Source organism: Oenanthe melanoleuca, chromosome Z (genome assembly GCF_029582105.1).
Source record: "Oenanthe melanoleuca isolate GR-GAL-2019-014 chromosome Z, OMel1.0, whole genome shotgun sequence".
Lineage (NCBI taxonomy): Eukaryota > Metazoa > Chordata > Aves > Passeriformes > Muscicapidae > Oenanthe > Oenanthe melanoleuca.
The window spans coordinates 43,024,702-43,050,805 of NC_079362.1; the positions used below are offsets into that span (position 1 = coordinate 43,024,702).

General features: G+C 36.6%; 1 protein-coding gene across 4 annotated transcripts in view; it reads left to right on the forward strand.

The window, feature by feature from the left end:
- The window catches only part of PIP5K1B (phosphatidylinositol-4-phosphate 5-kinase type 1 beta), a 113,617-nt gene that overhangs the window by 53,765 nt on the left and 33,748 nt on the right, over window positions 1-26,104 (forward strand). For all 4 annotated transcript variants that reach the window (XM_056513695.1, XM_056513694.1, XM_056513696.1 and 1 more), the window contains 8 exons: window positions 4,643-4,760; window positions 8,262-8,414; window positions 10,137-10,436; window positions 19,191-19,402; window positions 21,065-21,148; window positions 21,258-21,306; window positions 21,804-21,888; window positions 25,503-25,658. In XM_056513695.1, the coding sequence (XP_056369670.1) occupies window positions 4,643-4,760; window positions 8,262-8,414; window positions 10,137-10,436; window positions 19,191-19,402; window positions 21,065-21,148; window positions 21,258-21,306; window positions 21,804-21,888; window positions 25,503-25,658 (1,157 nt within the window). The remainder of the gene's footprint in view (window positions 1-4,642; window positions 4,761-8,261; window positions 8,415-10,136; window positions 10,437-19,190; window positions 19,403-21,064; window positions 21,149-21,257; window positions 21,307-21,803; window positions 21,889-25,502; window positions 25,659-26,104) is intronic.

A 26,104-nucleotide genomic window follows, 5' to 3' on the forward strand; every position in this document is an offset into this window, starting at 1 on the left:
AAACCTCTGATAACCCAGATAGCTGTATTGTTCTGTAGACTGCTTACATACTTTTCAAGTACTCTGAGATCCTGTATTTTAATAGCATTTCTAGTTAGTTATGAAATAATCATATCTTCATAATTGTAAGTAAATGCTTCTGTGTTCAGCTGCTACAAAGATATGATTGACTTGATTTGTCTTTAAGTTACTCACTATTCCTAGCTGTATTTCAAAGCTGACTTGAAGGGAGCCACTTAGGACAGCATTCGGTAACTGAAAGTTTAGGAAAATGTAAGAAAAAACAGTATTATCACTGGACTTTAACCCACAGTATAAAGAAAACACAGGCACTCCTATTTGTACAGATAAACACGATACCTGCTTAATTCATGTGGGAAATGAAAGAATGCTTTCCTGAAATTACATACGGGAAAGGAACATACCAAAGTACTACCTGATCTGCAGCATGTATTTGTTTGATACATTTTTTAGAGCTTAAATGCATTCTGATGAATTTTTAAAAAGCATCTGTATTCAAAAGCATTGAAACTGCAATTAGATAATCTTAGTTTTTAATGTTTGGAGCATTTAATTTTGATTTTGCAATCTGAAAAAGAATTGCTTTCACTGAAAGAACTGAGGTGTTCCTCTTCTTCAGGTTTTCTTACAATACACACAAGACAGTTATACATAGGATCACAACTACAGACTAATTCTTGTGTTAACAGCTCCATCAGAGCCTTTGAACAATCCTCAGTGAAAAAGGCTTGCTACCAAGATATGCAGCTGGCTTTCTCTGCCCCTTCAGATAGATATGGTATCTCCTGGGCACATTCTTACCAGGGTGAGGCCATAGCAAAGAAAAGCTGCCAAGAAATGTATCTGGGTGTCTTGTTAAGCAAATTTTTACAGCCATGGGCTTATCCATTAAAAATGTAATTAGTTTTACTTCACTTTTAATTTGATATTGCACCATCTATGCTTTTTAATACCCTCTCAGCGTTTACAAAGAGACAGGATAAGGTGCACTTATTGTCATTTTTAGGTGTGCTTGATTTAAAAAAAAAACAAGTTTAAGTATTAAACCAAACTTGCATTTTAAGATTAGTCTCTCTTCTTTAATCTGCCTATGAATCTTTTTCTTTCGTGTGGTATAACACCTAAGGTTATTAAAATATCTCATAAGTTACAACTGCTTCCTAATATTTCCAAAGCCTGCATTTTGTTGTCATGTAGAAAGACTTGAGTTCCTCAAGATTACCAGAATCAGAGCTAATTTTAAAAGACTTTATCTTTGTTTTTCTGGTAGACCTGTGGTTAAACTAGTTGAGAGGGAAATAACATAGTTGCCCCCTCTCTTATTATGTCCATAGCACAATTTTGAAGATTTAACTTTTTGTCAATAGATCATGGGCATTTTTCTTGTTCAATTTCAAAGACATAATCATCCCCTTGAAACTCCTTAGACTGTTTAAAAATCTGGAAGTGAGAGTGTTTTTTCTGTTGAAAGTACCATTTAGAAAACATTAAAAACTATTTTCCAGAGTACTAACAAGAAATTTTACATTTGTGTCAAGCTTGCTTCATGAATTACTGAAGAGCTTACTGTTGGGATTAGTAAACTATTCTGCTAGGAATTGAAGCTGAAACTAAATAATATAATTAACAGAAGCAGTAGGGTATGGTAAAATACTCTGTAGACCTTAAACAGAAGGTGTTTTTTTAAAGATGATTTCATGAAGAATAAGAAAAACTGTCTGCATAAAGAAATTGACTCATATCTGTAATAAAGTATATGATGTGCTCTAATTGCATGGAATAGCCCTCTGTGTAGAAGCTCTTCTAAAATATTTGCTCTGTTTTGTAATAAATCTCCACTTGCTATGCATTACTGTGCACCTGCTGACCCAGTGTTGGTCATGTTACTCCATATGCAATTATGAAATGGCTCAGAACTGTCCTATTGTCATAGCAGATTTATAAAAGTATTTAGTATCGAAATGTAGAACTTCATTAAAAAGTTTGGATGCTTCATATTTCCTGACAATTACATGATACTTCAGTAGAGAATATTGTTCTATCATTTTCTGCATCTTATGACAATTAAATGCATTTAAAAGTATGACTCCAGGTTTCCAGGGTAATCTATATGGATTTCTGTATGGCCACTGGGGCATCCTCATATTGGACAAAAATTCAGTGATTCACAACCAGCTATATAGAACTTGATATCTGACAGATCTGGCAGCGTTCTGAGCGGCTGAAACGCCTTGTGGAAGACCCTTATCTTAACTATAAAGAAACACTACCATCTTTAGCTTGTATCCTACTGATTTCCATTTTTAGCTCTATAATGGAACAATAAAACAGATGTAGGTTTGATTTTGGTATCTTGGACTCATACTGCAGTAAATATAAAGTGATCAGAGGAGTTCATTAGGAGCAGGCAGCCTTCACTATTACCTGTATGGTTTAGCACTCCAAGAAGCAGCAATATTCTATAGTCTTTGCATGTATCATTGATCATCCACAAACATCTTTTTATGTGTGAATTCCAGACAGAAGTCTGTTTAGTTTTTTTCCTCCTGACATCTCCTGTTCAAGAGTCTGAACTGCTATTCATTTCTGGAGCCTGCTGTCACTGAAACAGTTCGTTTAGGTGGGGGTTTGGCAGCACGCATGCAGGGGCACCTAGGTAGGATGAGTAGACTTGTGTCCTCAAACTGTTGTTAATGAAAGGTGTCAAGTTCATATGACAAGTATTAATTGTACATGATGAAAGCTCTTAAATTCTTTCATTGTATTTAGTTTTTATTCTCTTTTCCAGGAATGTTGCTTAACATTTATTGCTTTTCATATCTGAGTGAATTTGTAGCCTTTTAAAATTTTTGGTGTCCTTTGGATATTCTTTTTGCCCAGCATAATGGTACATTCTGCATTACTGAATAATTTAGTTATGATAAACAAGTAAAGAAGTGCTGGAAAAGCTGATTTCAGCAACAGTGTCAAGTCCTGGATTTTGTATTTCTTTATTTATCAAACCATTCAGACACTGGCCAAACTGATAAGAACAGTAAAACAGAACTCTTATCAAGGACAGTAAACCACAGCAGCCCAACCTTGGAGAAATAGATAAAGGATGTAACCTAGGCAAACAGAAGTCATGCAAAATGAAAGCAGGATGCCAGCACAGCTCTGCAAGGCTGGTAAAGTAGAAGTTGTGCAAAACAATGTTATTGCACTTACTCAAAAGCAGAGGTCAAGGAAAGCCACAGGAGACTGGACGTTGAAGACAGACCCCGAAGAAACATATAAGTACTTCTGATAAGGGGTATGATTATGTCAAATGAAGTCAAGTAAGCAGGGATAGCTAACGAATATACAGTCTGTCAGTATGATAAAAACTCTGTTCACAGGCTCTTGGGGCCCTTGATTAGAGAAAAGATCCTCAGAGTGACCAACATTCTGTAATAAATACTCAAAAAAGTGTTAGAAAGTTTCTATCTGGCCGATTTCAGTACCAAAACTTTGTCTGAAAGTATTTGTTTGTTTTGAAATCACAGCGTAGAACTTTACACCTGCTTAAAAGACCTCTGATTCCATCATAAATGAATCCATGAGCATAAAAAAACCATAGGTTTTTTAAAAGAAATCTAGCGGTATTTTGCTGCTGATCTTTACCTTATATCTAGTATTCATCTCAAGACTTTTGTAACTCAGGCTAAAAATACAGTGAGATGATAAATATAAAACAAGGAAAAGAGTTAAGGAGTACAGGTAACAAACAGAAGCCGTAGAGTAGCAGGAAAGCCATGACACAGTCACCACTGCAGGAGCATGGTGGTACAGCTGGAGTGCTACACTGCATGGCTACAAGCTCTTCAGAAGGAGCAAGCAAGGAAGGAGAGGTGGTGGGGGTGGCTCTGAACATTAGAAAGTGTTTGGACTTTACAGAGCTCAAGGATAGTGATGAGAAGGCTCATTGCCTATGGGTGACAATCAGGGAGAAGGCTGAAAAGGCAGATATCCTGGTGGGAGTCTGTTATAGACCACCCAGCCACGAGAGGAGGTGGGTGAACTATTCTATAATCAGAGGGCTGATGTTCCAGGATTGTCATGAAATCCTGGGAAATTTTAACCTGTCAGATGTCTTCTGGAAATTTAACACAGGAGAGAGGAGGCAGTCTAGGAAATTCCTGGAGTGCCTGAAGATAACTTCCCAACACAGCTGGGAAGTGAGCCCACCAGGGGAGCTGCCCTGCTGGATCTGCTGCTTACAAACAGAGAAGGGCTGGTGGGAGATGCTGTGGTTGGAGTAATCTTGAGCACAGCGACCATGACACTAGAGTTTCAATACTCAGTGAAATCAGTCTCTACCTGGGATTTCTGAAGTGCAGATTTTGTCCTGTTCATGTTTAAATGTGATCTTTATGCAAATGCATACAGGTGGTGAAAACAGTAATTTCCTGTCAGGTGAGAAAAAGGAATTTGCTGGCAATGTTCTCACAGACATTTCTATTAATGGTTAATGGTGATAGAGAGGTTTATCTAAATTTATGCTCTTTCCTGAGCAGGCAAACAGTCAAGTTAGGCAGCTTTATGGTGAAACTAGCTGCTAACAATTGCTCAGTGATTTGGTTTGTTTTGTTTTTGCTTTCAGTGAAGGGAGCAATCTTACCCCTGCTCATCATTACCCTGACTTCAGATTTAAGACATATGCACCTCTTGCCTTCCGCTATTTCAGAGAACTTTTTGGTATCAAGCCTGATGACTATTTGGTAAGAACCTTCAGTTTTCCTTTGAGTTAAAAATTATTATAAAGCATGCTAGTTTTGTTGTGGCAGAAAAGGATTCTTAAAGGGTGCCCTTTAAGGGTGCCCTTTAATCAGTAAGAAATTTTGTGTGTGGAGGGGTATATAACAAGTGAATATTTTTAACATTTACAAAAATTTTAATTCTTTATCTTTGAGACAATTTGTATAAAAAACCTGCTTTGTTAATTGACAAGAGCAACATCCATGTCATTCAGATAATTTTTCTAGAGAAGTTATTATCAGTAGTTGTGTGACTTATCAATTCAGTTCTTGTTAAGTACTTTCATATGATTTGTGTTACTTATGCAGTTCATTACAAAGTGAGGTCTGCAAATGTTCCTGTCTAACTTTGAGGAATATGGATGGTGCACTAAAAATGAAGCATTTTAGAATGCCTGCTTTGTTCTATTTCATAAATTGAAGACTTAGTCTTTCACAGTGTTCAGTTTACACGAGGAAAAAAATTGCAAATTTGCAGACGTTGTAAAAGCAAACTTTACTTGGTACTTGTACCACTTTGTACACTGGTCAGACAAATATCCCACTATTTTCTTTTTCCTGTAGTTCTGCTTTTGGTAGGATAGAGTGAGTGCTGAGCAGAATTGTCTTCTAGATGTTTGCCCAATGTTCAGTTTGTTTCATGGTGGGCCACCCAAGAAATCAGAGTCCTGGAACAAATTAGGAACTTTTTATGTCAGAGTCTGTTGTGTACTTTTTGGAATGAGCTTTAAAATCCTTTTGTTTCACTATTGATAAGAGCTTCTTTAAAAGTGAAAGAATTTTAAAGGGCTTGGGTGAATAAAAAAGAAAAATTGATTAAATGGTTCTGAAATATTAATATACTACTACTATTACTAAATTTTTTCTCTTGTGTTCAAGTATGCTATAATGGGGTTTTCTTCCTATTTGGACAATAAGCCTGAAAGCAAAACTTAGCTGGTTTTGCTTTTATTAAGTTGAATGTTGGTGTCTTAATGTAGGTGTCTTCTTTTAATTCTTTAGTGCTATGTATGGATTTTGTGTTACTAGTCCTCATTATCATAGTTATATATAAAAAAAAGAAAATTAATTTGAATTATAAATGGTAGTAGCAAGGAAATAGAATTGTTTGGGAATTTTATAAATCATAGTCATAGAATAATTTAGATTTGAAGGGGCATAAAGATGATTTATTCCAGCTTTAAGACAGGGACATCTTCCCCTAAATCAGGTTGCTCAAAGCAACCAGCCTGGTATTGAACACTTCTAGAGATGGGGCATCTGCTGCTTCTCTAGACTGCACGCTTTCTAGCACCTCTCCATCCTTAGAGTGAAGAATTTCTTTCTTCCATTGACTGCAACTCTTAGAATGTGACCAATTCCTTATCCACTGAGTGACCCATCCATCAAATCTATGCCTCTCCAGCTTAGAGACAAGGACATAATGGGTGACAGTAGTGTCATTACATAATGTGTTATTTATCTATCTCTTTTTATGGACTTGGCAAAAGCTGAAGTATGTGGGCTGTGTTGCCAGCTGCTAAAAAGACTGTGCTTCCTAGAGTAAAGTTATCACCTGCAACTTCTTTTCCATCTAAGGAAGCCTTCGCAGTAGCAAAAATTAACATTTATACAAAGACTGTATGCTGTAAATAAGATTTGTGACAATCTGTTTAACTACAAAAAGCCTATTCCCTGAGGGAAGTTCCCAGTAAAGACAACTTGTCGCAGATTCTTTTTTTCCTCTTGGCACGGGAAAACACACAAGTGGTATGTGGTGAGTAGTAAATGATTGTCCAGCTGTGGCTGAAGGGCATGTGAAGTAATATAAGAAGAGTAGAAATTACAGCAAGCATATGTGAGTTTACACTGTTAATTTGAAGTGGCAAAGCTCAAGATTTAAAGCTTCACCTTTTCCAAGGAGGATGAGCAGTAACATGCTGTAGGAGTCAGACAAGATAACAAGCGTAAATACATTTGAACAGCTGGCAGAATTAAATTATCACTGGAAACCTCATGGAGTGCTGTCATTTTGCAGGGAAACTTCTTGATCATAAATACTCAGTTGTCAGGCTCTTGGGGATTTTCTTACCTTTTGGTTTTGATTTGCCTTTCAGAGATGTCCAGTCAAAAGTGGCTGGGCCCTTTGTATAGCAGCATTTGGTGGGTGGACTTTTTTACAGAAGTGCATACCACTGGAAAATGACCAACACAGAGTGTAGGTCAATGTCTTGTGCTTATGTTCTATTGAGCTTTAATGTTTAGGATAATTGCATTCAAATGTTTATTACAGTGACAGTTACTCATGAAGATTTAAATATTTTGGGAAGAAAAATGCAGTCGCTGCAGTACAGCTGCTGATTTGGTCTTGAGGTTTGTAATGTTATAGGTTGGCATGGCTATTCTGTCTGTAGAAGATTGCAGCTATAGGATTAACAAAAAAGGTATTTTATATTAATTGGAATTGAGTAGAAGCAGGGAGAGGAAATATTTATATATCATGCAAAATTCTCTTAAAATATGTAAGCCTTAGCTGGAGCTAGGATAAGAAGATGCATTAAGGCAATGGCATGAGTCCGTATGAAACATGCTTCTTTAGTTCAAGCGCTCATAAAAGAACATATTTATTAGATTTTCAGCTATCACTGTGTTCATGTTTAATATGAACAGATTTTTCTATGGTTTTTGAGCTTAATGTCTACTCTCCATTTAATTTGAATGAAGTTTGGAGTAGTGGGCACCCAATAAATGTACATTAGTCTCTATATGAGTATGGTTCTACTAAGTAAGGTGTAGTCTTTGGTGTCTTTTTCCTCCTTAATGTGATTGTAATTCTTAATGTGTCCCATGGAAGAGGAAGCCTGTCTAATATAGTGGTCCTTCAAATTCCAATTTTTCTTGCTTACTGGTATTGAGGTTTTTTCCTGTTTCAAGTGGTTTTCAATCATAAAACTAGTAAAAGGTTTAAAAAACTAGTAACTAAACTAAAATTAGTAGCTATACCAAGTTTATCAATCTAATAGTTTCAATCCCAGCTGCACAGAATAGGATTTGCCTATTTATCTGTAGTGAGAAACCTCTCGTCCCAGTTTATTTTTCTACCATCTTGTATCTGTTTCTTAAAAAAAATGAATGTGAAAAGAAAACAGTTTAAGTGAAACTATCTTCTCAACGTTTTTGACTCAGAATTTGCTATGCTGACAGCACGGAGATTGACTCCTTCAACCTCAACCACTGGCTTCACTCCAAAGGAGCATTCACCTGTTGTTTTGGGACATGAAGCGGGACCATATGCTCAGCTGCCAGCTGTTCTTCCATGGTTGTGCAGCATGGCCTGGGCAGAATGACCTGCCAAACCTCAGCCAGCAGCAGTAGTGTTGCTACCTCATTCTCTTGTGCCTACTTGAACCTGCAGTTCTTCATATTAAACTTGTGTTTGGGTAACGCATGCATTGGCAGTGAAAAAAAAATTTTTGTCTCTTCCAGTACTCAATCTGCAGTGAACCTTTAATTGAATTATCCAACCCAGGTGCCAGTGGGTCTTTATTTTTTGTAACTAGTGGTGACGAATTCATCATCAAAACAGTTCAACACAAAGAGGCCGAGTTTCTTCAGAAGCTTCTGCCGGGTTATTACATGGTAAGTAATTGAAGGGTGTATTTTACCTCTGTTTCTCCTGTTTTGTGTCACACTTCTGAAGATTCAGTTTCATTTGTCTTGAAATATTTCACTGGGTTTATCTGTACTTTTTATAATATTTTTTTGCATTTTTCCCTGCCTTTCTACTTCATGCCCTACACACCCAACAGAAAGAATAGATATAAATCAGTTATATATTTAAGATAAGAATTGGTGGTTTTTTAGCATTCAAGCCGAATGTCATAATCTAATTTGATACCAAACTTTGCTTCTAATAAGCTAGTAGCAAAATAAAGTTTCTAAATTTCTAATTCAGTTTTTTTTCTCCATTTTGTGTTTGTCTACCCTCTGCGTTTCACTCAGAGTGGACAAAGAAACTAGACCGGTCAGTTTCGCTTTTGTTTCACACTACTTCTAATTTCCATTTCTCATGTATTAAAGCAATGATGTAAAAGACATTTTAATCCATGTAATTTGTTCAATACTTAATTTTTAAATGGAGCTTTTTGAGGGCTAATTCTAAGTCCATTGGTTGGGTTTTGTGTGTCATCTGAAGGGAAAATCATTGATTAAAAAGCTAGAAGAATTTAATTTTTTTTTTAACAAAAGCCACTCATACATACAAACAGACATTCTTCTGGGTGGTATGTGGGACTTTCTATTATTAGACCTGTGACTGAGTTTCTTTTCTTGCTTTTGTCTTCTGAAGTAAATACTTGAAAAATTACCTTCTCACTTATACTAAAAATGAGGAATGTTGTCATTATTGCACTAAAGTAACATGGATTTTAAAAAAAAAAAAGAAAAAAAAAAAGAAAAAAATTTAAAAAAAGAAAGACTATGGTAGCAGGTACTTTTTTATTGTTCCTAATCATGATAATCCACGCAGCATAAGTTTGAGTTATTGGAAGTACATATAAGGCCAATACATATTGTTTCTGGAAATTTTCTCACTGCTATGCAATGGCTTCCAAAGTATAAAACTTCAATCAGTATGATTATTTCTGTGAAAGTACTTTCTTCTGATAGTTGTATGTTGTGATTTAGTAAGACCTAAAATGGTCTTTCCCTTTCTTTCTTTTTCATGCCAAAGACTGAGAACTGCTGTATTCAGAAGGATGATTTCTCTCTCACTTCTGTTATCTTCTTCTGCCTAATTTATTTTGCCTGTTGTGGAATTTTGAGTATTTCACACTTTTCTGTTCTGATGGTCAGTTGTGGTCCTGTTATGACCTCCTACTCCTTTGGAAATAACTTAGTCATTTGGCACTAACTCTGGGTGTCTAAAGCCTCATGCAGAGAGGGGTTCTGTTTATCAGAATCCAAGTCAAGATGATGAGAACTGCATTTGACCCAAACTTGTTCCAGCAGCTAAAATGCAAAGGTTGTTCAGATCAGAAAAAAAGAAATTAAGTCTTTGGGATGCTTTTAGGTTTGGCCTAGTCTCTTTTTTCCTGTGAGATGGAGAAACCTGGCATAAATATAGTTACTGCTCTGCTCTTGGCCCTTGTAAGTTCCTGGCAAAAAGGCAGTGCATATGCTAGCTTTATGGAATAGAAACCCTCAAAGATGATCAACTGGTTAAACAAACTGCTGAATAAGAAAACATCCACATTTTTCTTCATGTTTGTTAATGTCCTTTGCTGTTAAAAAAAAATCCCCCTCTTAAATATGGAAGCTCATTGAAAATATATATCTTTAAAAACATCTCTTTTGTTTTAGAATCTGAACCAGAATCCAAGGACACTTCTTCCCAAATTTTATGGGCTGTACTGTGTTCAGTCAGGAGGCATTAATATTAGGATTGTTGTCATGAACAATGTTTTGCCACGAGCCTTGAAAATGCATTTCACATACGACTTGAAAGGCTCTACATACAAACGGAGAGCATCGAGAAAAGAAAGAGAGAAGTCCAACCCTACATTCAAAGACCTCGATTTCCTGCAAGATATGCATGAAGGGTTGTATTTTGACTCTGAAACTCACAGTGCACTAATGAAAACACTACAGCGGGATTGTCGAGTGAGTATATGTTTAAACTTCTGTGTTCATCTCTGCTCTAAGTTTACTCAGTACAGATTATTAACCCCCATTTGTTTTCCGTGCTATTTAAGGAGGGATAATTATGGATGTCAGAGCACTGATGAAGCCTTTATTTCCGTTAAGCTTTTGTGATCTGAGATCATAGTCATAGAATAGAATATCCATTTTGAGCACCAACAGACTGGGGACCATGAGCCCTTCCCTCACTGCAGAGCTAGTTCCAGTGCTTGACCACCATCTCTCTGAGGAACTTTTTCTTCTATCTGCTCTGAACTTCCCCAATGCAGCTTTAAGTTTTCCTTTGCATCCTATCACCAGGCACCAGAGATCAGCACCACCCTTTCTGCAACCCTCAAACCTAATATCCTCCTCTGCACCTCACAAATCATGCCCTGTAGTCCTTTCATCACCTTTTTTGCCTTCCTTTGGACACATTCTAATATTTTATATCCTCCTTACCCTGTAGAACCCAGAACTGCATGCAGTTCTTGAGGTGAGGCTGCACCAATGCTGAATGTACTGGCACAACCACCTCTTTCAGACCAGGTGGTGGTACTGTGCTCAGTTTACCCCTGGATACAGCTGGACATTCTGGACACCAGGGCACATTGATGACTCCTTAAGTTTATCATCTAGCACAATCCTAATTTCAGGGCTATCCCTCTGTTTCTCTGTATATCCAGGATTACACTGATCTATCTGTGTCAGTACAGATTAATACAGGAATGAAGTCCAGTAGATTTGATGATGATGACAATTTCCATTAATTTGGAGATGCTAATTACTTTTTTTTCAGTGTATAATTAGCTCAGTGGAACCCTTATTATATATGATAAACCATATGTAGAACTGCTGTGAATTTGTCTCTTGGTTAGCTAGGAATGGGAAGGCATGCCTAGTGGCAGCGGTCTTATTTTTAGAGAAAGGTAATTTCTTCCTCAGCTGAAAAGTCCAGCATAAAAGCTGTCCTATCATTGCTCTTTGAGAGGACCTTGGTGAATGTAATCAGTTCTTATTATGGACAGAGAGAATCGCTGTAATTTTTTTTTTTCCCTGTAGCAGGGGTAAGAAAATATAAAGTAGGAAAAGGGATAGTCCAGATCTCTCAGAGCTTCCCATTATTCTTGGGTTTTTGGAGAGAAAAAATTTGCTTTGTCTGAGGGAAATCTTAAGAATTTCAGAATAAAAAAGCAAAATGGATAGTCTGAACTCACCACATAAAAGAGATGCCCTGAATATCAGAGTTTGTTGTTCACTGCCACCTGTGGTACAAGATGGATACATTGTTTTTGCCTATGAATAGAATTTTTTGTTTAACTATCACAGAAGTCTGCAATGCCTTGTGATTGGTTTGTAAAGCTGTGTGACGTAATGTTCAGCTGCATATTCAGCATGAGACATTTATCTAACACAACACATTGTTCTCTCTGTAGCCTCTTGCAGTATTTCCTGAGCTCCTAGCATGTGTGATGACACAGAATGCTCAGTATGTCACATCTGGGGCTCTGGATGCCTTTCTGTGCATCCCCCACTTGTCCAAGGTTACTTACCCAGTCAAAGCCTGGGGGAATCCATTGTATTGGAAATAATAGAGGGAATCTAAAAGATGGAACTGAACTGAAAAGTTAAAACAAGAATCAATCAATTGTTACATATAAAGGGACTCTTACTAATTCTTTCAAAGTCTGGAAAAATTCCTGCTACATGTTATTTGAGTGCTAATATAATCCTTTTCAGTGTGTATCTTAAATTAACAACTCTAAAGTTAGTCTAGAGTTCTTAAAGACCCAGGTAAATTCTAAAATTTTACTAGAAGAAAATTATCCTATAGTAATCAGTGTATTTACATAAATACACATATACACAAAGTATGTCTGTGTGTCTCTCTAGCTATGTGTATATACACACACACTGAAAGTTATATGCCTGTAAAAAAATTAACTGACTTCTTTTTCTATTTTAACAAGTCTTACTCTGTTGTGAAAGAGAAGGAGCAGACACTTTATCTTTCATATAGCTGAATTTGCTCAGCTGATGAGGTTGGATCTGACTACCTGCCTTTTACTTCTGCCTTTAAAAAGACTAAAAATATTCCCACCATTTTGTGAAAAGGACTTGAGTTTTGCCTCTGCTTTTTTCTGCCCATGAGGTATTTGGGTGAATAGTGTGAGTGGTATCTGACCAGCTTTTTAGGACCTGAAAACTTGTGATCTCTTTTTACTACTCCAAAGTGAGAAAGTTAGTGTAGGCACTTGAAACTAAGAATTTGTTAATTTTTAAATAACAATAATTTATTATAGAATAATGTAATAAATACAATTAAGAATTAAGAAAGGAAATTTTTTATCTTTCCAGTATTCCAGAACTAAGAAATTCACTTCTGTGTTTCTTAAATTTGGATTGTGTTTCCATTGCTTATATTTGCAATCAGAATCAGGAAGGCAATTTTCTTCTACTTCCTTAAGAATTTATATTCTTAAATATAAATTTCCCTGAATGCTAGCCCTTCTCCTCCTTAAGATCCATTGCTAATTTCAGAGCCCTGGCAGAATTTCCTGGTAATAAAGGACAGTGGTGTTGGGGACCTGCTAAGGTCTGTGACTGCTGCCACTGAATCTCCTGCCCTATTCAGCAATGGACCCATGTTTTCCTTGGTCAACTTTTCTCTGTGTCGATATTCCTTGCCAGTCTCAATTCTGTCTGGCCTTTGGCTTTCTTGACCACAGCTGCCATCCCTAGTTCCCCAGACGTCTCTCCATTCCTTATTTCTAGTCTGTCTGTCCTCACCTGTCCTGTATGCTGGCTTTTCACATTCAAGCTGTGCTGTGGCTTCCTTGCTTAGCTGAATTGTCCTCCTGATACATCTGCTCAGCCAACACAGACCATCTTGACAACTGACACAGAGCTCCTTCCTGAGGGAATGCAGTGCGGCAGTGGTGGACCACTGCTGGAGTATCAGTTCTGGCCTGTCACACCTCCTGGTAGTGCTGGTGAGGAGATGCATCACCTGCCCAGTTGGAGAATGGAGCTCAGTTGCTTGTGGTGATCCCTCATGGGCTGGTGCCTCCAGATTATCTCTGCTGGGACAAATATAGGTTGATAGCATTGTTCAGCTCTTGCATCCCCTGCTTGTTTTGTTCACACTTGAGGTGACCAGGTCTGAAAACTTTGCTCACAATTCATTTTCCAGTATTTGCACCTTAACTGAACCAAGGAGTGTTAGATATTACAGTGTTCCTAAAGATAAGACATTCATGAGTTTATAATTTATACAATGTACACAATTGAAAATTTGAACTAGCTTTTAAATTCCAGGCTATTACTGAGACTTACTGTAGCTATCCTCTCTTTGCCTTGTTAGAGAAGCAGTAACAATAAATCAAATCGTAGTCATGTAGTTTTTAAGAGCAAAAAAATAATTTGAAGATATTTTTACTATTAAGAAATAAATGGATTTCGCGAGTCTGCATTTTACCTTTCTGGCAAAGAACACTGGACCTTTCTCAGGAAATTACATTTTACAAGTGACTAATGAAGAAGTCTGTAAAGGCAAGGAAATTTAAAGAGTGTCGCATCTCCTAAGTTTGAGATTTGGGCATTATTTTCATCACTGCTGTTTTAGCCAATTGCTACAACAGTTTTGTGGTGTGGATGCACATCTGTGTGGTGCTGTAGCAACTGTGATGGAGACCTTGTATGACCAGATTTATCCACAGAATTTTTCAAATCCCTTTTTTCCTACCTCAAGGGAGAAAGCATGTTTAAGCCAAATAACTTCAGTGACCCGTTCTACAGCACATCCTTACAAACAGTAGTGTTGGCATAACTTAATGAAATATTAATCTGCAGCATAGGACAGAAATAAAAGATGGCATGATGCAGCATGGAGATGGAGAACATACTGATCTTAGATGAAACACCTCTTTGTCAGAAATGGTAGTTTGAAGGAAATGACCATAGCATGATGCTGTAGATCTCTCGTATCTTTATATATTATCACTCTCAAAGAATCAATTTACATTAGGAATCTGCTTTTGAAATCAGAATCCAGATTGTTAGTTTTGGAGTATTAGTTAACAATACACTTTGAGAATTCTGTTGAAATAGGAAGTGATTCCACATATGTTTTGGTGGGAATGTGGTGATTCATTTTCTTGGGATAGATTTTTTCTAAACCAGACCCATTTTTAGGCACTGACATTTGTGAACTTGTTCCTGAGAAATGCTTATTTTGTGAGACAGTCCTTTAATTCATGTTTATTTCATATAGCTCATTATGTTGAAGAGTAATTATTGATTTGTTGTAAAATCAGTCTTCTTTCCACTGTGTTGATTCTTATGTTGCTTTTCCAAAATGCTTGTATGTTGCTTTTCCAAAATGCTTGTAGGAGAGGAAATATTTCCTTGCATAGTTATCCATTTAGTACTTGTATTAAATAAGCTCATAATTTTTTTCTTTTGAGTCATATTTTTCTTGACTCTTTTATGAAAATGATCTGACGACATTTTTGCATGCTGTTTTACATGGATAGCAAATGTAAATGCAGATTTCTCTGTCAGTTAGTGCATAGTTTGGGCTGGCTGCATATAAAATAAAAATGACATTTCATGGCAGAAATAATTCTTTTGCTATTAGTCATTGCCTGAGATAGTGGAGCGTAACCATGTCTAAGGTGATTCACAGAATACTTTAACATCTGATTAGCTCTGAGAAAAGAGAATCTTATTCAGAGAGTTAATTTTTCATGTTCTGAAACAACATATTTTGTGATGCCATTTTACTGTGGGTTTTAATGTGGCATGACACAAAATAGTGCTTAAGGCTACAAGGGGTGAGTGTCGCTTGTCATCTGGGAGTTTTCAGAGCAGCTGAAGTCAGCCCTGACAGCAGTACTTGATGACCAAGTGACAATACTGTGTTGGCAGAATCTGTGAATTAACACCTATATAAATACTACCGAGAAGAACAGTTTAATGTTAAATTAATGACCTGAAGGTTTACTTGTCATTATCAAATACGCCACTTGTTGGTGCACGGCATGATTAAGACAATTCTGCTGAAACTCCACAGTGCCATTTTGCTAGCAAGGTACAGGTCTGAATGGTTACATCAGCAAAGATTGGGTTTTTCCTCCCACACAAAGTAATCACACAAATAGTGTATTTCTAGGAGTTTATGTCAATTTCTAGTGATCTCACATGGATAGAGTAGGGTGTTTTGCAGGGCTTTCTCCTTTTGCTGTGAATATAGTCATATAACACTGTAATTTATTTGAGTGGATTTTTTTATTAGATTATGGTATCATTTTAGTGCCTTTGTAGCAAAAACTTGCTGCTGCATCTCAAAAGCAGTCCTAAAATCATCAAAACTATCTGCAAACAAACATCAGCACAGGAAAATATGTGTGCCTTTTTATATTCTCAGAGAATGTAATATGTCCAGAAATGTCTTGATGTTCTGCATTTTGTGACTTGTCCTTGTTGAAACAGATTATTTTGTACAACTGTGTATGCAAAATGTTACTTACATATTTTTAAATTGTCACAGTATTTGAAATATTAATGAAGACACATATGTGAGAACCCTTCAGATATATTCAGCTGTAAATCCAACTGATTTATCAAAATGACTGTCTTAATACAGAGTGAGGAGTTTGAAACAAGGTTTTGTTGAGTGCTGATTTATGAGATTCTTCCTTGTTCTTCTGGTTAATAATTTCTTGCCAGAAGTTTCATTAGAAACAAATGGGGAGCAAAACATGCTTATATATGGTCACAAAGGTTATTTGCATAAGGAGTGGTTGGTTTGGTTATCACATTTCTAAGGGGAAGTAATCAGAACTGTACATCAAAGCTGTAGGCAGACAGAGCCAGATCATGTCATGATATCCTGAAGACACTTTGTGGACAGTACAATGCCACCTCTGAGTAGGGCCATGAAAGGAGTGTCTGAGGGATAAGGGTTCTTATGCTGTGTGCTGTTTATAAGAATTTGTGCTGCAGTTAATCCATTGGATATGAAGGTGTTCCAGTCTGTCTATAATGTTCAGTCTGTAATGAACTGTAGTAACAAAACAGCTACTTGCTTTTATGACATTTTTCAGTACTCCTGCACCAAAATCATAAATTGTCAAGGCACAGTCTATTGTACTCTACAAGTAGTATGGGTTTAAGTGGCAGTGATGAATTGATGTAGTCAGAAGAATTAATTTTATCACATAAGAGGTCCCTGTGAAAGAAGGAGCAGCACATTACAGCACAGCCTCCCATGAGATTATGTCCAATTGTAGACATAAGTTATGTAATTAGTGCAGTAAAATCATGTGTCTAATGTGATATAACTCAGAATGCAGTAAAGAATATGTTGAAGGCAGAGCTGTCAGCAGTAATTCATAACTGTAAAATAATGTGGCAATGCTTTTCCCAAGCCTGACTAACTGCTGTTCTGGTTTTGTGTGAACAGTGTTGCTTACTGTACTACTAAGGTGTTATTTTTCAGCCTATCCAGAATTTACTTTCAGCATTTGAATGCAAACATTCAATTACATATTTTTAATGAATACATGATACTGTAATTTCTTTTTGAAAAAGTCTGAGTAAAGGGGAGCAATAAGTAAGCAGTAAAGAAAATTTTAGAATTTTTTGGCCCCAAGTGCCTTTGTACCTGTTAGCCATGCTATTTTTGCAATTTATGATTGTAAATCACTAACATTTCCACAAAAGACACAATAAAATTTCAGAATCTTGTGGTTAGAATACACTTTTTTGTTGTGTATGAAATCCTTTGTGAGATCTGTCATCAGAAGATGCTGACGACTGCTAAGGGCATACATTAGCAGATTTTTTTCTTGTTCCATTTGAACTAAGGCATCGCTGTGTAAGATCCCTCTGTGTAATAGCAAACCCATGGTGTCTTAAAGTCATTCTTTGAGTCTGAAAACCAGGTCTGATTTTATGCTTTTCTGCATTTAGATTACAGTGTGTTATGCTTTGTTTCATCACTTCTCTGGTTATCTGAGCAATGAGTATTTTTCCAGCAATTAGGGTAAGTGGTATAAAAACTTATGATTAGACATACAGATCTATACAAAGTTACTGATTTACTACCATATAGTTTTTAAACCTATGCAAGTGCTGAAATTGCATTTTACTTTTTTTTTTTATTAAGAGAAGGATGTTTCTGCTTAACCAAAAATACTCTTGCTTGCATAGTCTTCATCAAAAAACCTGGAATCTGCTCTTATCTCCGTAAAATCACTTTTTTTCTTGTTTGTGTAAAAAGATGTACTCTTGCCTCTTGATTCTGTGACAAAAATTACACCATTATCTTTGGGCCTTATGTGCCAAAACATCATGAATCACTGCTGAGCTGCATGAGGTAAGGGAGAGGTGAGTGGCACAGCATACCCCTCCTGGCTGTTACTGGTGTTTCTCACCCCACTTAGTAAGTAAGTAAGGCGTTCAATTCAGTTGATGTCTGACATTAAACTGTTGCTGTGAACAGTTTGGTTATATTACTAGATATGATCACAGCTTGCTTTAGTTCATGTTAATTCATTGACTTAAGCTGCATTGCCTTTCAGTGACAGTATGCCAGACTTTGTAATGGTGTAGCTGACTAAAAACAAATTATTGTACTTGTGTGTGAGAGAAGACATGCTGCCAGAGACAGAAATGGTTGGTAAAGCTAGAAGAGAAGGCTGATTAAGTCATGCTTCAGAAGTAAAATTTGTCTTCTGACTTTAGGTAGGCACTATTTAGCCTAGTAGAGAGGTGCATGATTTTTGTACTCCAATCCCATCAGCTGCTAATAAGAGGGTGTCAATAAAAAAATACTTTGGTTGACATTTGAAAGTTCTCCAAGAGTATGGTCTCTGTTATAAATAGGAGGTGGAGGGGAGATAAGAGAGGAGTACAGGCAAAAACACTCTGGGAAGTCTGGAATATAGACTAGAGAAAATTTAAAAAATGTATTGTTCATAAGTATATGATGGAACCATTTGTAGAAGATGTTAGTTTCCCCAAACTGGGCCCCTGGGACCTGTTTCCTTAAACAAAGAAATTCCTTGAAGCAGGGCCCCTTTCTCCTTATCAAAACTTCTCTTATCTTTTAGGATTTCTATTGGTTCTTAAAGTTGTAAGGTAATTGGTCTTTTTCTTACTTAGAATTTTAAGGTAATTGGTTAGTTTGTAATTTGTAGTTTATATTGGTTAGAAGTTAAATCCTTTAGAAAGCTATAAAAGCCCTTTGTTATATCATTTAATTAGATTGTTGTTAGCAAAACCCTTCAAAGAAATAAAGACATCCTCGCAATCTTTGCAGCACGGTCTCAAGCCTTCATTCTCCGCTAGCGTGTAGCTGTGGCTCTGCCACAAAGGTTCCCAAAGCTATTGGAACTCTTGTAGCATCCCAGGGTTGGAAATAATCCAACCACAAAACAGCTACAACCATTAATTGATTATTTGCTATAAAGGTAAAGGTTCTGCCTGGAATTATCTTCCTTGACTACAAAATAACATCAGGTTACATTTCAACTATGCGTCTTTCTTTCCCACTTACGAGAGCATTCAGCTAGTTAGATAACTAGCACTCTGACTTGTGTGGGATAGTAAAAGATTTTTTTTTTTAACTGTAATTTCACACACTTCCTGATAAGCTTGTGCCTTGAGAGCCTGTTTTCACTCAGATTTGCAAAATGCTGCTGTGTAATTCTTTTGTGGTTTCTTTGGTAGGTTCTAGAAAGTTTTAAGATCATGGATTACAGTCTGCTTCTGGGGATCCACATATTGAACAGTAACATGAAGGAAAAAGGAGGAGAGTGTTCCAGGAGTGCATCAGATGCAAAACGTCATGGAGGGCAGAAAGTTCTCTATTCCACGGCGATGGAGTCTATACAGGGCCCTGGGAAGTCTGGAGACTCCGTCACCACAGAGACAACAAACACGTAAGTGCTGTAACCTGCTCTTAAGATTGCTATTAAAAGTATTAACAGGCAAAATATTAATGAGTACACTGCATTCCAGAAATTGAAAGACTGAGCTTTTTTTTTCCAAAAAGCTGCATCATCGAGATTTGTCACAGAGCATGAATTTGGAATGTTGGTTAGAAGATTGACTGTCTTTAAATACACAATAGTTGAGAGTGACTTAAGTATGCACATGTGTATTCTTTTATAAAACAGGTGTTATTAGATGGCTATTACAAGAGTCCCAACTATAATCTCGTTTTATCTGAGGCAGTCTGGTGAGACCAAAGCAAAAACTATAAATTAGCTTTGAAATGGATATTCCTAAAGGGGTTGTTTTCATATTGATGTATTATACTCAGTGTACATAGAATGATATCATCAGCCACTGAAGTGCCAGTTATATATTTCCTTAGATTAAGAACTGATGTTTTTCTCCTGGTTTTCTGTCTAGCAAAAACTTTAAAAGAAATTTCACTATATAGATAATCATTATTCTGCTGTTTCCTTCATAATATATTAAGTACTATGAGAGAATTATGAGAGTATTATGAGAGAATTATGAATCACCATTCAACATTGCATATAATCAGTCCTTTATTGTAATGAGGATTTAATTTAAAATTAAGGATTTATTTTTCTCCTGGTTCTCGAAGGAGCTGTATAGGTAAATGCAATTAAGATCTAGATCTAGATCTAGATCTAGATCTAGATATAGATATAGATATCTGTGCTTAAGCCTACAGAAAACAAGTGAGAGAATTATATGTAGTATTCAGAGAAAATTTCCAGACACTGAGAACTCTAGACTATAATTAGAGCTTTACTTCACTTGGTTTTTACAAGTCACATTCACACAGAAGATTTTATTTATGGCCAGTATTTTTGTGTGATGGCAGAGGTGTTGCACTAGCTGGGCTCCCACACCACCTGAGCTAATACAGCGCTACTCAGGTCCTGACAAGTGTCCTTCCTTGGTTCCTTTGCACTGTCTCCATTGACATAATGGTAGTGGGGCAAAAAACTGTGCTGAGGTTGTAAAATGGACAATTTTTCTAGGTGTTGGAATAGAAAGACAGGATCTTAGAATGAAGGTTCACACCTCAGTACAGACCCTAGACCAACTGGAGACCCATGCAGTCAGGATTCTCAGCTTGATACTGTTGCTTTATCTGTCATCTTTCTGTAAAGAAATTTTGGAAAAGCACAGTAATATATAATTTTTAGTGGAAAATATATTAAACAACCTTTTCAGACTTTGATTAATGTGCAGACTCTCTGTGATTTGTTACCTATAATCAATAAAGTGAGAAAATTCTCCCTTACCTAAAGTTACTTATTTTCCTTAGCAAGAAACTGATGTATACTTTCTTCCAATTTCAGATCATCTGAATATTTCCAATTCTATTTAAAACGTATCTTAAAATATTTCTCCTTTATTAAATGATGGATATTTACCACTGAATCTCAGATGCTTCAGATTTTCTACTTAAAATCTGTTTGTTGCATGCTAGGTGACTCACATTTGACTGACTTTGCACTGTGGCATTTGGCTTAAATATTGTCTATTCCTTTGGGTTTACAAGTGGGTACAGTATAGAGATGTCTTAAAAGATATTCTAACTATGTTGTTTCTCTTAGAATGGGAGGTATTCCAGCAAAAAGCCATAAAGGTGAAAAGCTGCTTTTATTTATGGGTATTATTGATATTCTCCAGTCTTACAGGTAAGCTGAACTTCAACTTTCAATGAATTTTCACTGAGCAAAATATTCTGAAATTACTTATAAAAATGGAATTTTTATAAAGTTCTGATTTTTTTTTTTGCACATTTAGGTTAATGAAGAAGCTGGAGCATTCTTGGAAAGCTCTTGTTTATGATGGGGTAAGCAGATCTTACTATTTTTTTAAATGGCTGATATTTTAGCTGGTGGACCTTTAACTCTTGTTGACCAGGAAAAAACTATTTCTGGTACATTTGTAGTCTAACCTCACCATGTGGTTTGAGCTGCTGCTGAAACCTTCCCAATACATGATCTGATTTTATTTTTTGAGGTTTCAAATAACAACAAATAATATTAGTTTGTCCTTATAACTTACACAAGTCTAGCCACCTAGCAGAACATTGATGAATCTATAAAATATACATAATTTGAAAAAATTCATTTCAAATGCTTGGAAGATTTTGCAAAATATAACTGTATAATTCATAACTCATAATTTCATCAATAAAATACCTAAAAATTTCTTGAAGTATTAAAAATTTAATTTTGATTATGCCTAAAATGCATAACATAGTTCACCTGAGGTGTCCAGCTTTTTTCTTGAAAACTTGTGATTTACTTGTGGAAAATGTGACTGAGATACTTTTCAATCTTGTAGGATACTGTTTCAGTTCACAGACCAAGTTTTTATGCAGACAGATTTTTAAAGTTTATGAATGCAAGAGTTTTCAAAAAAGTTCAAGGTAAGAACATAGTGACTTCTACTCTTCTAGATACTTTTTATAATTGTAATTTTATAATACTCCTGTCTTGGCAATAAACCAAGCCTTTCCTCAACATCATGTGGCACTTTCGTAGCTCCAATCAAGTAACTAAATTTATAGCGATTGGGATTTTACTGTATTAGTAAAATTACAGACAATTATGTACTATGTATTTTTTCACATCAGGACTGTCTAAAGTTGCCTTCAGGTGACCATGAAGACACTCAATCACTGCCCTTCTTCAACTAGACAGGGGAAAAGTTATAACAAAAGGCGGGTGGGTCCAAATAAGAACAGGGAGAGATCACTCACCAATTACTATCCCAGGCAAAACTGACTCGACTCAGGGAAATTAATTTAGAGTCTTGCTAATTAAAAAAATATGTTTAGAGACACCTACTTACAGGTTTTTTCCATCAAAAGTTCAGATTAAGTTTTATTTTCGCTACCTTTTCTACCACTGGAAGTCGTGCTGGCCCTTGTTGCTCTGCTTGTTATCTAAAGATGATACCATTTTTCTGAAGACCAACTAAGCCTGTGAACTCTGAGCCTGCCCATGAAAACCAGCCTAAAAGGCCTGGCAGATCAGAACAACAAACATGATTATGTGTAAAGGCATATGAAAGATGAGAGAAAACTGATAATGCAACAAGAAGGCATAAGTGTAGGTGATAAGTACTTTGTGAAATTCTAAATAAGAAAAATAATAGGATATACAGATAAAAGGAAAAGGCTGAGAATAACTACACTAAAACAATTAAGATATTTTAAGTAGAATGAAGGAACCTTTACAAAAAAAAGAAAATTTGAATTAACCCAAAGTAGTGATTCCCTGTATGCATGATATGTTATGACAGCTTTTCAGGAAAATAAGACTTTTTGTGAGTCTTATAAATACTAATGAATTGATGGATGATTTCTCTATAAATTGACCATACTACTGAAAGAAAACTCAATCTGAAGTTGCAAGTGGAGAGAAGGATGGTGATGGGAGACAAAAGAGACTGGACAAGCTTGAGAAGTAGACCAATGGGAGTCTGACCAGGTTCAACAAAGCCAAGTGCAAAGTGTTACATCTGGGTTGGGGGCAACCCCAGATAAACACAGCCTGGGGGATGAACAGACACAGAGCAGCCCTGGGGAGGAGGATATGGGGGTGCTGGTGGAAAAGAAGCTGGACATGACCCAGCCATGGGCACTTGCAGCCCAGAAAGCCAAACGTGCTCTGGGCTGCATCCAAAGCAGAGTGGGCAGCAGGGGAGGGATTCTGCCCCTCTGCTCTGCTCTGTGAGCAGTGCAGTGCTGCATCCAGCTCTGGGGTCCCTGCACAGGAAGGACATGGAACTGTTGGAGACAGTCCAGAGGATGTGATGATCAGAGGGATGGAGCTTCCCCTATGAAGTCAAACTAGGAAAGCTGAGGATGTTCAGCCCAGAGAAGAGAAGTCTCTGGGGAAATCTTGTAGCAGTCTTCCAGTATCTAAAGGGGACTTACAAGAATGCTGGAGATGGACTTTTTAAAAGGGCATATAGTGACAGGACAAGAGGGAATGACTTTAAGCTGAAGAAGGGTAAATTTAGGTTAGGAAGAAGCTCTTTGCAAGTGAGGGTGATTAGGCACTGGAACAGCTTGCCCAGAGAAATTGTAGATGCCCCAACCTGGGAGTGTTCAAAGTCAGTTTACTGGTTCTGAGCAACCTGCTCCACTGGTAGGAGTTACTGGGATCAGCAGGGTTTGGAACTAGATGATTTTTGAGATCCTTTCCAATGCAGAGATGTGCTCAATGTGTGTGCAGTAAGGAAGTCTCTAAAAAATATACTGGCAAGGCAAAGATGAGTGCTTAGGGTTTGATGAGGTCCAGGAAGTTCTTTGGGCAAAAGCTGTTCTGATTATGTGAGCAATGAGGTTTTTTTCCAACAATTATCACAAGAGGTATAAAACCTTACAGTAAGACATACAGATTAGGCGTTTTAAATAGTGTGAATACATGCTAATTTGCTGCTTTACTATCAGAATATTTTTTAAGCCCAAAATTTTAATTCAAAATATGGAAATTTAAATCCTTTGGAAAAGATTGATTAATAAGAAAATAGAAGAATCTGATATTATGTGACAAAATGTGAAGCCAAATTCACTTTAAAGGAGAAAGGAGCCTCCTGAGATTCAGTTCTCTTTAAATCTTAGAATAATTTTGCTAAAGAACTGGTAAGAGTTCTGCTGTCTGAGACAATTATCAAAGGAACTGTCCTGCATTGGTAAAGAATAGAGTGTCTGCTCCTTACTACTTGATACTCCTGTTTAACCAAATAAATGCCATATATTTTACCTTAACATCTTTTTTTCCCCATTTTTTTCTAATTCTGACTGCTGGATTTGTTCCAGGACAAGACACAACCAGTTCTGTATTTGAAGCCTATGATGTACAATTAAAGTATATCATGCCTAATTCTCTCTTTGATCTTAATTAATCTGTATAATTTTTCCAGTCTATAACTCTTATTGATTTCCTCTGTGTACACGGCTGTTAATGTACTTTTATACAGATTAATGGTTCAAATACATTATTACCTTTTCACAAAAAATTGGGAGTGTTCCATCTTCAGGAACATTATTTCTAAGCTTTGAGTCAAACATTTCAGTTTAAACACTTAAGCCTGTTATGAATCTGTTTTTTTCCCCCTAGTGCACAGAACAACCATGCATAATTAACAACAAAAACTTAATAAGTGGGTTTAGCCTTGGGCAGAGGCTAGTTCAGCATCTACTATGTTCTTTTTTAAAAATACCCTGGAACTATGTATTTGATTATTTTTTTCAGTCTATAGCCAAGTGACATGATGTGTTTAATTTGAACTTTGCAGTAAAGCAGTGAAAGAAGTGTTACAGTGCATCTGAAGTAACTTTACAGCCAGTGCATGTAGATCAGCAGCCAGCAGCTGAAAAACACTAAATTGAATAGCTGACATCCTTCTGGAGAGGAACTACAGATGGGAGACGTGGTTCAGTAGTAGTGGCAATGATCAGTTCTAGAGTTTGATTCAAAATACTTTTTAAATAGGCAGGCCCTGCTAAGAATTATAAAAGAGGTGCTGATACCAAAATGTGTAGGCCATCAAGATTTTGGAAGTGTTTATTGTACCCAAAAGAAATGTTTGGCACGAGTGTGAAGTGGAAATTCTGTAGTATCATTGCATAGAAGTAGTAACAGCTCAAAAAAATTATTGTAACCTCTCAGAATACTCCAAATGTCTTTTCCATTTTCCTATCTTCTGGGGTTTTTTTCTGTATTATTCTGTCTCTGATTACATGGGTTGGTAATCCATAGAAGCTTTTTAACTTAGTGGTACCAGTGACTTGACTTACTGTCCTATAATAAGCAGTAAGAAACTGAAAAAGACAGGAGTACTTCTCTTGCAGATGAAATAACAATATCTAATTTTAATGTAATGTTTGTTAAGTAGGTTTTTGGACATGTTCTTCATCTGTATTCATAACCTAGATTTTCTATATGACTTAATTTTTCATATGCTGTTAAAGATGTGTAGGAAGATAAGATGGCATCATTCAACACCTTTGTTCATTTGGTAATGCAGCTTTAAAGCCTTCACCTTCAAAGAAACGGTGCAATTCCATCACAGCCCTAAAGGCAGCATCACAAGAAATAGTGTGTGCAGTTAGCCAGGAGTGGAAGGATGAAAAACATGGCATTCTTGCTGAAGGACAAAGTTATGCCAGCCTTGATGAAGAAGGTATTGTCAGCCTAAATGATGTTTTTAAAAATTCTGTATAAGCTCTTGGAGTCCTGTAACTAGAACACTACCAGTATGGCTGATCTCTCAAAATCAAGCAGGTTAATCTTATTGAGAAGAGTAGTTAGTAATATTTGGTAAAATGGACCTTCAGGAGCAAGACAAAGTCAGAATCAAAGTTTGTAATATGATGTTAAACTTTCAGATTTCAGGACATTCTAAAAAAACATATTCAGCCCAAGTAGTAAATTAAGGCCAGAGCCAATGTTGTCCTTTTCATTGACCTCTAAACAAGTGTGTCACATGAAATGTTTTGAAGCTGTTCATTGTTCCTAGAATCTTTTTGAGGAGATGCAACTTTGCCCCTCTCAGAACTTTCCTGCAGCCATGATGAAAGCAGAACTAATTGCCTAATCCAATCTGAAAAGTGAGCCCTGGTAGCGTGA